The sequence below is a fragment of the Trichosurus vulpecula genome, chromosome 6 (genome assembly GCF_011100635.1).
Source record: "Trichosurus vulpecula isolate mTriVul1 chromosome 6, mTriVul1.pri, whole genome shotgun sequence".
NCBI classification, from domain to species: domain Eukaryota; kingdom Metazoa; phylum Chordata; class Mammalia; order Diprotodontia; family Phalangeridae; genus Trichosurus; species Trichosurus vulpecula.
Genome location: NC_050578.1, coordinates 86,570,575 through 86,584,246, shown reverse-complemented (window position 1 = coordinate 86,584,246; position 13,672 = coordinate 86,570,575). Strand labels below are relative to the sequence as shown.

The window sequence follows — 13,672 nt, the reverse complement described above, 5'->3', positions numbered from 1 at the left end:
TAACTTGGTTAAGTAAGGAAGTTAGGAATGAATGTGAATTGTTTCCTAAGCTTGGTTCTCTCCCAAACAAAAGGCATCCTAGGTAAGAGTGTCATTCTTAGGGAGCCAAGATGGCTGAGCAAGCTATAGATTGCTGCAACTCACCCATATTTGCCTCCAAGCAAACATAAAATAGTTCCCCTAACAAAGGTTAGGTAAAGATTCCAAATATTCTTAAATTCTCAATCCATTATATAGCTATAATGCATGAATCTAGCCTAAACCCAATTAAGTGTTCCTTCTTCTGTCTCCAGAGAAACGTCTTTTTTGTCTGTAGGCTCTAAACTAGATCTACCTTTTGTGAGAAAACATTCTTCCTTAGCACTAATGGGGACTTAATTTTTTAAACCTTTAAAAAGTCCCCCAAAATCATATTTACTGGTGTGATCTCAGTAGCATGCTTATTTTTTTATATACCCGTATACTATTTGTAGATTACTCAGGCATGGTTTCCCCAAAATGCAGAAACTTTTATGTTTTGAGTAAACTTTCAGGTATTGAAATAAATATGAGAGTGGTTAGTAGTTAGTAAGTACTTTTATCACTGAAATGATGATGTTTTTGATTTTAAATGATTTAGGCTATGACCTGACTCCCCAAATTCCCCTCTCCCTTCCCTTTATACTGATTGATACAGGGTTTTTCCTCCACCTCTTGCACTCCTCTCTCCCTGGAAACCAATGTTCAACTAAGAAGAGCCCAAAGATTGCTGAAATGTTTTGGGTAAGAACGTGTAGAAATGTGAACAAATGGATTTGATTAAATTAAGCAAAAAAAAATTGAGAAAACTTCAGAGGTTCAGGTCACTTTTTTAATATACAAACTTTTTCTTCCACAGATATTTTCTTGTCCTTCATTTTCTTACTTAGTACACGTTAGTTCACAAAACATCTAATTGTTTATGCAACATAATTGGGTTAAACCAAAATAACACAAATGCCCAATCTCAAGAATTGCACACAACCAGAATATTCTTCTATTTGTGTAAGTGCAGTGTTCACTTTCAGAATGGGTTTTCTTCAGATGTGGAGGAAACACTGTAGCCCAAAATAACAGTACTTCCATTCAGTTTTGTGGGTATGTGAAATAGCACCATTGGGCTGATTTAAGAATAAAACTGCTTTCACCCTTCTTGGTTAAACTGTAAACCTTGGAGAATCATAATTAAAAAAAAAAAGTAAAAAGGTCCATTTTTTCCCCTAAATCTTTATAGAATCAAGAAAAAATGAGATTCATGTCAGTATAGACAACTGAAATAATCTGTATTTTCTAAGTCAGTGTTATTTCCCCCTAATATTTTCCTCACTACAGTGAGCTCATTTCCCCAGCCTAATAAAATAGAGACAGTTGTAGGTACTTAAGGCACCTTTTGCAAAAACTAAACAAATTAAAAAATCATAAGTGTTTGCAGAAGGTAGCTATATGATCAATGCTGTTTATCCGTCTAGAGTTATAACTGTCTATTATTAAAGTGCAGTTTAGACTGAGTCCTGGAGCCTTCTTAAAGATAACTCATTTAGATTCCTTCCTTCAGCAGCCTTTATCTTTTTCCTTCTTTTTCCCCATCTCCCCTCTTCCACCCTATTCTTCTCCCGCCTCTCCTGCTTCTGTGTTTTTCTGTTACATTGGATGAATTAACTTTTAAGGCTCCACAATTTTTTTGGAGGTTCATTCTTCTTATGATCCACAATCTCATCTTAATTTTTCTATAATATGCATAATACTTGAGTGGTAAAACTCTTATTGGCTTACACTATTATCCAAAATGATTATTTCCCAATCTGGGTTTTGAATGAGAGCTGGTAGCTGGTTATTTCAGTGTAGTTCCATTTTATTTTATATCCATAAAAATACATGGATTTTTTTTAATGCTCTTTGCAGGGAATAAATTTTTTTTTTGGCAGTATTATTTTCAGTCTCCAGAGCAACACTTCAAGAGTTCAGAAACAACTATTGAATGCCAAAAAGAGTGGAATCCTCCATTGGAAAGGCTATATGCATCATTACCATACAAAATTCAAAAGAATAAACCTTTAACACTAGATGTTTAAATAGTTTTTTTCAGATTGAAAGATGACTGACTAGACATTGCATGACAATTGCACAAAGAATCTGAATCAGAAATGCTTTGGGGGTTAATGAAAATGCAGCATAGAGAGGAACTACAGAACAAAATATTGGGTTACTACCTTTTACACTATTTTTTCTTGGTACAGTAACCTTAAATCCTATCAAGTTTGTTAACAACTTGCCATCTTTTCTCAGTGCCTCCCACCCCCCTTTGGGAATCATTTTCTTAGCATTAAGCAAGCCCAGAATCAATGAGACCTCATTTTACTGCCTCATCTCACCACCGTTGTATGGATTGTGCATATGTCTGTGATGGCTAGGTTTATAAAGAGATTGCTTTAAATTTGCTTGGGGTGGTTATTACAGAAATAACCGTGCCCTATAGGTGAAAACAGTGATATTCAAAATGTTTTTCAGGTGAAATGTTTTCCGAAAATGTCTTTTATCATTGCTAATCCATTTGAAAAAAATGGACTGTTTTCTATAAAGCCCAAGAGAATGAGTTAGAAAATTGAAGCAAGATTAATTAATACTCTTGTGTGAAACCCATGGTTAAGCCTTTCAAAGCTAGTGTTAAAGTCATGGATTCACTTTAAAGCTTTGGATCAGAATTTTTAGAATAACTTAATTAAGATTTTAGTTCTTTAAGGGCCCAGGTTTTTAAAAAATGCAACTGATCACACTTGTGTCTGTCCATAGTTGGTGCATTTCATTTCTACCCATGTTATTTTATCTGCTTGCTTCCTCATCTCATTACCCTCCACACCACCTTGCAGAGCAATGATTTATACAAACTTGGTCCTATGACAATCGGAAAACCATTACATTTTGCTGCTGTGTATATACATGAATACATTTAAAAAAACTGACAAATTGTTCATCATACTTAGTATTTCTAGGAATTGGGATTGTTTGGACTCTGGAGATAGTTACTACCAGTTAAACATAGTCCATCTCCTCCCTGGAAGGGGTTTTGTTTTCCTCTTCCTGTGACAAAATCCGTGAACCACAAGAGCACAGAAGAGACTCAGGTAATTACAAATTGCATCAGCGTGATAACCAGACTTGTGCAAACCGTGCACTGGTTCTTATGGCCATCATGGCTGTCTTGCCACAATAATAAATATGACAATTAACAAAAGCAAATCACACACCTTTTTTTTTTTGTTTGTTTTTTATGTAGGACATCTTTCTTTGAGCACACCGTTATACCTATGATCAATAGTCTAGCTCACTGCAATGTCATTCACACTTTAGTTTTACATGAATATGCAAAGAACATTATAACAACTGAGCTGCCAAGCCTGCTGAGCTCCATTTTCTCAGAGTGGGATTCACCAAAACCAACAGAGCAAAGCAGAGACACTGGTCTTTTAAAAAAGTCTAGATGCTCTGTCATCATTGCCCTAACAAATTCTTATCTGGGCACTATTTAATAGACTATATAAAATCTCATAATTTTAGGCTTTTAGTTGTAGAACCAAAAGCAACTTTAAATTGCATTTTCCACTCCCATATGCTTCAGAGAAGAAGTTGGTTATACTGCAACTTGGTTTTTAACCTGTTGAGGGATAGCACTTCAACCATTCAAGCAGGGTACTTGGATAGAACTGAATTTAATGCTTTTTAAGAATTATAAGCTTGTGAATCCTTTTAATACAGTAAGTAGTGAAGCTTCTGTTCTACAAAATATTCAGACACTGTATTGAAATCCAAGGCATGGTCATCTGTTTTGGTAGCAGCAGAGAAGACATAGGACCAAGTAGTTGGCTTGGAATTTTGGTTGGCATTTGCATGAAAGATAAAACAAAAAAATATTTTGAAACTCTGTTCTTCATAAATATTTGTTGAATATCATTTCTCAAAAATGTTTCCTTGTACACAATTGAATGTGTATTGCATCTATTTCTAACTCATGCAGCTGTCAAAACAGGCTCCAGGGTAGCTGTAAAAATCTATTTACCGTCAAAGTGTGAAGTCTCAGAAAAATATGCATCCTTTATAGAATTATAGAATTTTACTAATGGAAGGGACCTTAGAAATCATGTAGCCCAACCTCTTTAAAGTCTTTTCCTGATTTGATTTAGGATTAATGCAAGCAACTTTAAGATTTTAAGCTAGATGTGTTTGCTATTCCCCATCACTATTGAAGATGAAGTCTTTGTCAGAAAAGACCCTAGAAGTAAAAATACACATTGAAATTCAAGTCTTCGTTCTTCCCCCCTCTTTCTTCTTGCTGCTGTGACCAGTGACGAGTTTCCATTTAGTTTTAGTTCATTTGCCACAAAGAGCTTGCATTGCCTTTCAGAAAGTATTCTCTTAACAGACTTTATACATATATGTCCACATCCCACCCTAGGCTCAGCTTTGTGGGATCCTGGTCATTTGCTGTGGTTGGCCCATTTCATCTGATGCATCTTTGTTTTGTTGGAAGGTAGGTAAGGAGCTAGGGTTGGGGTAGGGGAACAATGCAAGATCACTTCTGCTGTCTAGTCACTGAGGGCTGGAAAGCATTTCAGACTCTGGTGAAACAAGGTTAGCTGGTCCCATCAGACTGGTATGACTTCTGGGGTTCCGCCCTCTGTGCTCAGCAGTACATTTGTACCCATTTGTGACACGGGCACTACTACAGCATCCTTGATGTCTGTGTTCACGTGACAGGGGAGGTTCTTCTCCAGCTTTTTGGCAGTGTCAGGGCAGTTCTGCACAAAGATCACACGGTTGTAGGCCTTCAGCCTGCGCCACAGCTGCACATAGACTTTGCACTGTACATACATGAAGACGAGGCCTCCCGTGAAGCCAATGGCCACCACAACCAGTTTTGTCCAGAATGGCCATTCGAGGACACCTTTCAAATAGGAAAAAAAAGTCAGCTTCTGTGTAATTCAAATCACCATGGCAAATGATGCCATGACGAAAGAATACATTATTGTTATTATAGCCAGACATGACTAAAATTGGCATGCTAGAGTACCTCCTCTTCTAAAACACCCATATGTGATTCAAGATGTGTAACTTTGATAATTCTCACCTAACACTGATATTGGAAATTCTTCCCAGTGATACATAACTGGCAAAGTTTGATCACAGACCAAAATGAAAGTGCCTGCCTTATATTTTACTGAAGGCATACAGCATGTACCCAGGTAAGTAAATACAAAATAATTTTTGGAGGGGGAAGTTCTAACAACTGGATGGGGAAGAAGTTGGTGTAGAAGGATTTTATGTAGGAGGTGCTCAGCTTTGAAGCTAACTAGGGATCCAAAGTGGTGGATGTAACAAGAATACAGAAGCAAGAAATGGAGTGTTACATACAGAGAACTAAAAGTAGGGTAATTTGGTTAAAATGTGGAGTATATGAAGGAAATAAATCTGGAAAAAAAGATAAGCCAGATTGTGATGGGCTTTAAATGCCAAACAGAAGAGTGTATTTTATCCTATAGGTAGTAAGGAGCTACTAAAATTTCTGGAGCAGGAGAATGGCATGATCAGACCTGTAGCGTATTAATTTGTCTTCTGTGTAGAGAGAGGAAAGACTGGAAATGAGGAGTAAGTGATGACAAATATAGACTTAAGGGTAATTTTTCTGTGTGTTTGGATTTCAAGGCAGAGTGAAAGAGAGACTGTCAAGGTTGAAAACCTGGGTGACTGAAATGTGTCTTCAACAGACATAGGGAAAAGTTAGGAGAAGGGGTGGGTAGGTTGAAGGGTTCGGTTGTGAACCTGTTGAGTTGCCTACTGGATATCCAGATGATCATGTCCAGTGAACATCTGATGATGTGGGTGGGACCGGAACCCAGGAGAGAGATGAGGGTTGGATGATTAGGCATAGAGATGATAGCTGAACCCACAGGATTTTTTGAACTCAACAAGGATAGGAAAGAAGAGCAGAGAACCTTGGTACACATCCATGGTGGACATGGATTATGATCATGCAGAGGAGACTAAGAAAAAGTGTTCTGAAAATCAGAAGAGATCAGTGGCACAAAAACCTGCCCCTTTTCGCATCCACAGTGCTGAATAAGTGTTTGTTGATTGAGATGGTATCCAAGAGAAACTCCACCTGGAGGGGTAGGTAGTTGAAAGAATACTCATAGAAACCCAGATCTTATCACTTACTTGATTCAGGTTCTGTTGTATCAAAATGCTTCAACCACCCTCTCTTCCCTCTACCCTCTGTATTCTTTCTCTGGGTATAGAAGAATGAAAGTGGTTTGGAGTTGGTTTCTAGAGTCTTAGCATTTCCTCACTGGCTATTTGGAAAGCACACCAAAGATTAGCAGTACTAGTGCAATTTGTTGCAATGCTAATAGAGTAGATGAGCATCATAGAACCACAGATTTTGAATTTTCTTTCAACATTCATGGAACAAATAGTAGTTAAGCACTTATTTTATGTCATGTGTGCTGAGGGCTAAATAGAGATGGCACATACCCAAATAAACAAAAATGAATTAGGATATGGCATATACTCAGGTCTAATAGGAGTGGGAATGCTTTTGGTTAGGGATCAGGGAAATTTCCATAAAGGACACACTATTTCACCTGCATCTTTTAGGAGAGGGACATTCCTTTGCACTTTTTTTCTTTCATCATTTTCTTCCCTACTTTGTATAAGGTAAATTGTTTTACTGAGAGTTTCAAGGGCTTAATGGTTAGGACTCGTTGAAATTGGACCTCACGCATTTAACAGCTGTGTGTTTGGGTACATAACTTCTGACCTTCCATTTCCTTGTCTATAGGGATAATAATATCTGATTGCCTACCTTGAAGGAGTGTTGGGAGCCAGGATTTGGAAACAAAGCACCAGAGAAATGAGATTTACTGTTACTCTGATTCAACTAACCACATTTGTCCCTCGTTTCTTGATATCACAAAAGAGAAATAGAGCCAGCCTTTAGTTTCCAGGTCATACGTAGCCTGTTAACATCTTTGTATTATGTGAAAAATGAAAAGTTGGAATTATAACAAGCTGGGTTATATAATTTCCTCTGGTGATCTAGCAGCAATGAAATACATCAGGCAACAATTAGTAGCATTCTAGGACCATTTAGTATAGGGGCACAGACTGAGGGCATATATGCAGATGATTACCCAGGTAGTATGCACCTGAACTAAGGTGGTAGCTATGTGAATACAGAGAAGGGTATGCATATATGGGGAGAGGAGAGACTGAGGAGTTGGGGATAATGCCATGGTTACAAACCTGGGCAACTGGAAGAATGGTAGTGACTTGGGCTAGAATTAGGAAAGGGGAATGATAGGAGAAAAGATAAATGAGTTTTATTTTGGACATGTTGGGTTTGATATGTCTCCAGAGCATCTAGTTTAAAATGCCCAGTGGGCAGCTGGTAATGCAGATTGCAGTACATGGAAGAGGCTGGTGCTAGATACAAATATTTGTGTGTCTTTGGCATCAGGGAAGCTGAGTAGGTCATCAAGAGAGAATGTAGAGAGAAGAGCAGAGCCTTAAGGATATGATAGAGGCAATGAACCAGCAAAGGAAACAGATGATTAGATGGGAGAATTAGAAGAGAATACTGGGGGCAGCCAGGTGGCGGAGTGAGTAGAGCACCGGCCCTGGAGTCAGGAGGACCTGAGTTCAAATCTGGCCTCAGACACTTGGCACACTAGCTGTGTGTCCTTGGGCAAGTCACTTAACCCCAGTTGCCTTGCCTTCCCCCCTCAAAAAATAAACAAGAAAAAGAGAGGAGTGTACTGAAAACCCAGAAAGGAGAGAGAATTAAAGAAGAGGGTGGTCAACAGTGTCAGATGTAACAGATCTGTAAATAAGCATGAGCACTGCAAAAATACCATCAGATTGGACAATTAAGAGTTATCTACGCTACGTATATATGCCTATTTTCATGCTCTCTCCCACGCTAGAATGAGAATGTAAGCTTTTTTTGCTTTAATTTGATTTAACATTGGCAAAGATCACATTACATCTTTTCAGATCAAAGATAATGGTGAAAGAATGGATGAAGACAATGAAGCTTTGAGGTAGGATTCCTGAGATAGTGTCTGCAGTAAAATAAGATGGAGGTCAATTGCTAAGAAAGGAGTGGGTTCTTGAAGAGAGGAACTTTAGAACCATCACTGTGCACAGTTTCATAGCCAATCAGAAATTAATTGAAAGGTTGTTGTGTAGTGGTGAAAACCCAGGTGATAAATTTGTGGTAGATGCAGAACATGGTTTTAGAAGTTCTAGTCAAACTCTCGCTTGGTATTAGAAGTGGGAAAAGAATAGGGTTGAATAGGTGAAACATCTGAAGAACAGGGGTGGAAAGGGATTCAAAGATGAAGTATCGTTGAAAAGATTAACCATTCTGACCATGAATAAGAGGCTAGCATCAGAGGAATAGCTTGAAAGAACAGGAAGGGATTATGACTAGGGAGTCGTAATGAAGGTGAAGAGCAGGACCAGGAGAAATTTGGTGGTGGTAGAGGCATTAAAAAAATATATATTGTGAGGTCTGAAATAGGAGCCATCAATGACTGAGATAGACATTGTAATAGGAATTGAGGACACTGATGAACTGAGAAACCATATCTCATAGTAAGGGGCAAAACTGGAGATAAAACTCAGGCTTCCTAACTTTTTAGTTCAGTCTCCTTGCATCACTTCTGCCTTTAATACTTTTGTAAACAAGTTCCAGATGAATGGATCTGCTAATTGTTATTGCTTATTTCAAACCTCAAATTTTTTTCCTTTCAGCTCCTTAGTCATTTAGATAGAGCTGACTAACCCGTATTGTGTTGTGAAGCAAAAAGTTAAAAACATTATAACTGCAACATGGTAGTAATAATAACTCACCATCCTTGCTGCCAGTCAGAGTAATGAAGTGGCTAGGTTACAGTGGCATGTTTTATTGAATAGATGTGAACCATGCAATTCTAGAAAAGGTGCATGTCATTAATTAGCTCTAAAAAGTTTACAGTTGTAAAAAGTCTAAAACCTGTCAGTAAATTTTGAGAAAGAGATGACTATAACATCTGTGTCAGGGGTGATAAATAGATCCACTTTAATTCGGAAGTAAAACAAAAGATATTTCAAATCATAAACTGCTACACTAAAATGTTGGGCTAGAATCTTGCAAAAATAAGCACTACGTAATCAGGTGAGATGGTCATTATCTCATCAGATCTAATTCCAGATTTAATTGCGGTTATATTCATACCGAAAGCAGATGAAGGTTTGTAACATCTCTTTACATCTGCATCTAGGTATGCTAGTTTTTAGGTCTAATAATCTGGTTTTGATGGAATGTTGGATGTGTTTGTATATTTACACAATTTTTCTTAATCAAGAAAATTGAGCTAAAGGCATTTGTTCTAACTTAATAGATGAAAATTGCTTTGACTAGTGTAACACTTAAAATTAATGGGATTGCAGTTAACCTGAATTTGGCCTGAGCAGTTAGGGTAGGAAGCTGGTACTTGGGTCTCTTGAGATTTTTAAGTCTGACCATTCCCCATTCTCTAACTCCATAAATTTAATTTTCCCGGGTTTCAATTGTAAAATGAATGGCATATCAACAAGCTATACTTTAAGAAATAAGTTCACATTAGGGGAGTAAGTTTTTCTTTAAAGCTGGTAAAATGCCCTGAGTTCTTAAGTTGTTAGAGTACAGCTTTCATTAAAAAAACAAACAAAAACCCACTTCACAGTTGTTGACACTTTATTAATATTTTTCTCTTTGGCATTCCAAATCTATTGGATGTAATTTTCTGCATTTTGATCTAAAACATTGTTCAAATGGATGGTACTCTTAAGAACCTGGCTGCCATATTGCAAAGACAGTATTTTTCCTCCCATTATCTGTTTATAATTTGAGTAACTCCTACTGTTACTAAAAACCATCTCAATGTCAGTAGAAAGGGCACATCAAAATACTGATGAGTTTAATTTTCAGGAGTTGGCCTCAAAGAGTATTGTTTCTGCAGTAAAAGCTGGTTTATCAGGCATTATTTCAGTGGAATCTCTGTTAAATGACATGTCTGCACATTTACAATACCATGATAACCAGTCTGCCAAATGGTGACCCTGAATGAATCATCAGAGGAAGATTTTATTGTGTCCAGTAGACCTTTAAGTGAATTTCATTCTACTTTAATTCTTTGGAAATGGGTAATGAATGGATGGCTTGAATGCCAACTCTCAATTAACAACAATATTTGATTATAGGAACCTTTTTCTTAACAATTCAGAATCAGCACACAGTTGGTGTTCAACAAATGTTTATTAATTAATACTACTTTTGTCTAAATGTGTTAACTGTTTTATCTCATTTCCCCCATTTTATAGCATACTTAAAACACTCTAGATTTCTTCCCCAGTATGAGACTAAAGACAATCTTGGTGTCTAAATTTTTTAAGTTGTTATAACTGCCTTATACTTAATATTGGAGTGGTAAAGAGAAAAAGAAAAGGGACCCTTTTTCCCATAAAAAAGTTGTAAAAATTGTTCATTTGTTCTAAGAGTGAATTGAATTACAGCTACCATGCCCCTCGTTCTGGTAATACTGTGAGGTAGACCATATAAGTGTCATCTCTTCCACCCTGCCCCCATCTAGAAGAAGGGGTTGAAAATATAACCAGACATAACTGTGATAGAAAAATAAAAAGCATCAATATAACTTTTTTTAAATAAAGGAGGCTGGACCAGATTGTACATGACTTTAAATGTCAAAATGAATCAGACTTTATATTTAATCCTATAGGCAAAAGGGAGCCACTGCAACTTCTTAAGGGGGTGACATGTTTAGATTTGAACATTTTGAGATTATTTTGGTAGCTAGGTAGAGAGAAGAAAACTAGAATGCCCAAGTTTAATTAGGTAGAATGTTGTTGCCAAGTGAAAAAGAATGATGCTGCGGAGAGGAGCTGGCGTGGAGGGGAAGGAGAGCAGGAGTGACTGATGGTCTAGCTGTAGGTAAGTAATAAGAAGAGAGAAGGATAACCATGAGAGAGAGAAGAGAGGATAACCCTGAAGTTGCAGTCCTGTGTGACTGCAAGGATGGTGGCAGTCCCTACAAATGTAGGGATGTGGGTTTAGTTGTGCCCTATGGCTGTTGTTATTGAGAGACTCTTAACCTACACTGCAGATGCAAAAACAGTCCAAGGGAGATTGCAGTTACAGCCTCAGAGTGTGCTGTGCCTGTCTGCGTTTGGAAAGTCATTTAAAATTTGCAAGCTGCTATTCTTGATTAATTGCTTTATACCATCAGTCCAATTTTCTTTTAATTTTGTTCTGCTTGGCAGTCAGCTCAGCTAATGGATTCAGTGTATTTTTCTAAATGGACAGAATGTTCTCTGGCCTATATGGAACCTGGGAAGTGTTTAAGTCACCCCTCCCCCCATACTAATGGTAGTTTTGTTTCAAATGACTCCTTTCTTTTAAAGTGAACAATCAATAATTCTCATTGAATAAAGCCTTTTTTGAAATCAAGAATAAAATACATATATGCTTTAAGCCTTGATTTTTTTTTTTTCCCTGTGTGCTCTCACCAAACCAGAGTTTCATAGTGTTAAAGCTGGAAAGGAATCCATTGAGAACCTCTAGCCCTACAAACTCATTTTACAAGTGAAGAAACTGAAGCCCAGTGAGACGAAAACTCCCAGCTCGGTACTTACTGACCTCATCTTATGTCGGGGGCAGCTAGGTGGAGTAGTATATAAAGTTCTGGACCTGGAGTCAGAATGATCTGAATTCAAATGCTGCCTCAGACACTTATTAGCTCTGGGACTCTAGGCAAATCATTGCCTCAATTTCTTCCAAATTTAAAATAGGATAGTAGCACCTGCTCCTTCAGCCCCATCCTGGATTTGTGAGGATAAAATGAGATTATATGTAAAATGTTTTGCAAATCTTAAAGCCCTATGTAAATGTTAAATAACATTCACTGCAAAGGAATTACTTCTAATTGTGATTTTAAGAGAACGCTGTGAGGCATAGTTACAAAATGGTTATATTCCTAAAATGAGAAGCTCAAATTTTGGAATATGAGTTTGCATTTTTCAGGCCATTCTTTCTGTGCACAGAATGATTTTTAAATGTTAAAATTGACCTTAATTCTTCCTTTTGCTTAGGAGAGTACCTGTTCCTTAGATTTGGGAATTAAAAAAAACCTCTTTCATTCCTGTATATTGAGGGAATATTTCCCTCTGGCTACCTCAACCTCAGGGAGACACATTCTAGCTAGGCAGAAGTGGTCATAGGTTTTCAGAGCTAGAAGAGATCCTAATGTTCACTTTGTCTAACCCCCATATTTTACAGATGAGCAAACTGGGTCTCAGAAAAGTCAAATGACTCACCTGTTATCACAGAAGTAACCGAGGCAGGATTTGAACCCCAGGTCTTTTGGCTACAAAACCAGTGTTCTTTCTTGTACATCAGAGACTGCCATAAGGTATCTTGGTTGAAAGAACATAGGACTGGGGTGGCAGAAAACGTAAATCAAATGCCAGCTTTTCACTCAGCAAATTGTGTGACCAGCTTATTTAGACATGATTACTGTCATCATGGAAAAGGTGAGGATGGGGCACTGGAGCAGGAGATTACAGGAGAGAAAAGAATTCAATATGGTGGATGCACTAAGTAGAGGGACTCTAGGCAAGGAGGAGAAAGTCTGGAAAGAAGACTGGTCCTGGAGTCAGAAGATTTGGGTTCAAACCTCATTTCTCATGCTTATTAGGAACTTGAGTGTCTTCCACGTGCCTAGCTGACCTGTAAGGTCCCTTCCCACTCTCTGTTTGTGATCTTATGATCAGTTATCAAGAGGGAGCACATGAAGATTTTTGAGCAGAGAAGTGAAGATTCAAGCTATTCGTAGAGATGGTAAGTATGGCAAAGGCATAAAGATTGGACAGGGTAGAGAATGAAGTTAGGATGATGCAGGCAGGTAACCTTGAACTAGGGGTGATTGGAATCAGAAAAGATGGGAGAGCTAGTACAGAGGTGTAATCAACAAGACGATGACTTCCATAAGAGGTAAAGTTGAAGGAGAAGTAACATCAGGGACTTAAAACAATAAAGTCCAAGGGAAGATTGATTTGAGGGGCAGTGCAGCCTAATTCATTTGATAAAAGTACAAGGATTTTTGTCCCGATATCTCTATATCTTCTTTTATCTATGCAGTTATAAGACAAGATATATCTTATACTTGGAACAATAGTCTTGTTTTAAGATCAGTGCTATGTACCTTTTTTAGTGTCTGTATTTCTTGATCTCATTGAAGTGTCATGTGTCTCTTAGATGCTGTCCTTTATGTGGTTCTCCTGCAATATTATTCTTAGTAATATCCATCCCCCGCCTTGTCCTTGTCCACTTGCCACTTTACTCCTTTGGAGTCTTTTTTTGGGGGGGGTGTATTCCACAACTTGTGGAATACAATGTCACCTGGAGAATGACTTTTTCAAAGGCAGTTCAGCCTGCTCTCTTATTCAATTTTGGTCCAGTTTTTTTCTCCATAGACAGTATCTGTCTAAGAAAAAAACACAGACCAGGTCCATCCAAATCCCTATCATAGTCTGAACAATAGTTATTTATCATCCACTTGGT

General features: G+C 37.7%; 1 protein-coding gene across 1 annotated transcript in view; it reads right to left on the bottom strand.

Annotated features, from left to right (window-relative positions):
• Positions 1–831: 831 nt before the first annotated feature.
• MARCHF1 (membrane associated ring-CH-type finger 1) overlaps positions 832–13,672 on the bottom strand; it is a 635,844-nt gene continuing 623,003 nt past the window's right edge. The window contains exon 7 of the mRNA XM_036762957.1: positions 832–4,957. Coding sequence (XP_036618852.1) covers positions 4,659–4,957 — 299 coding nt within the window. The 3' untranslated portion in view covers positions 832–4,658. The remainder of the gene's footprint in view (positions 4,958–13,672) is intronic.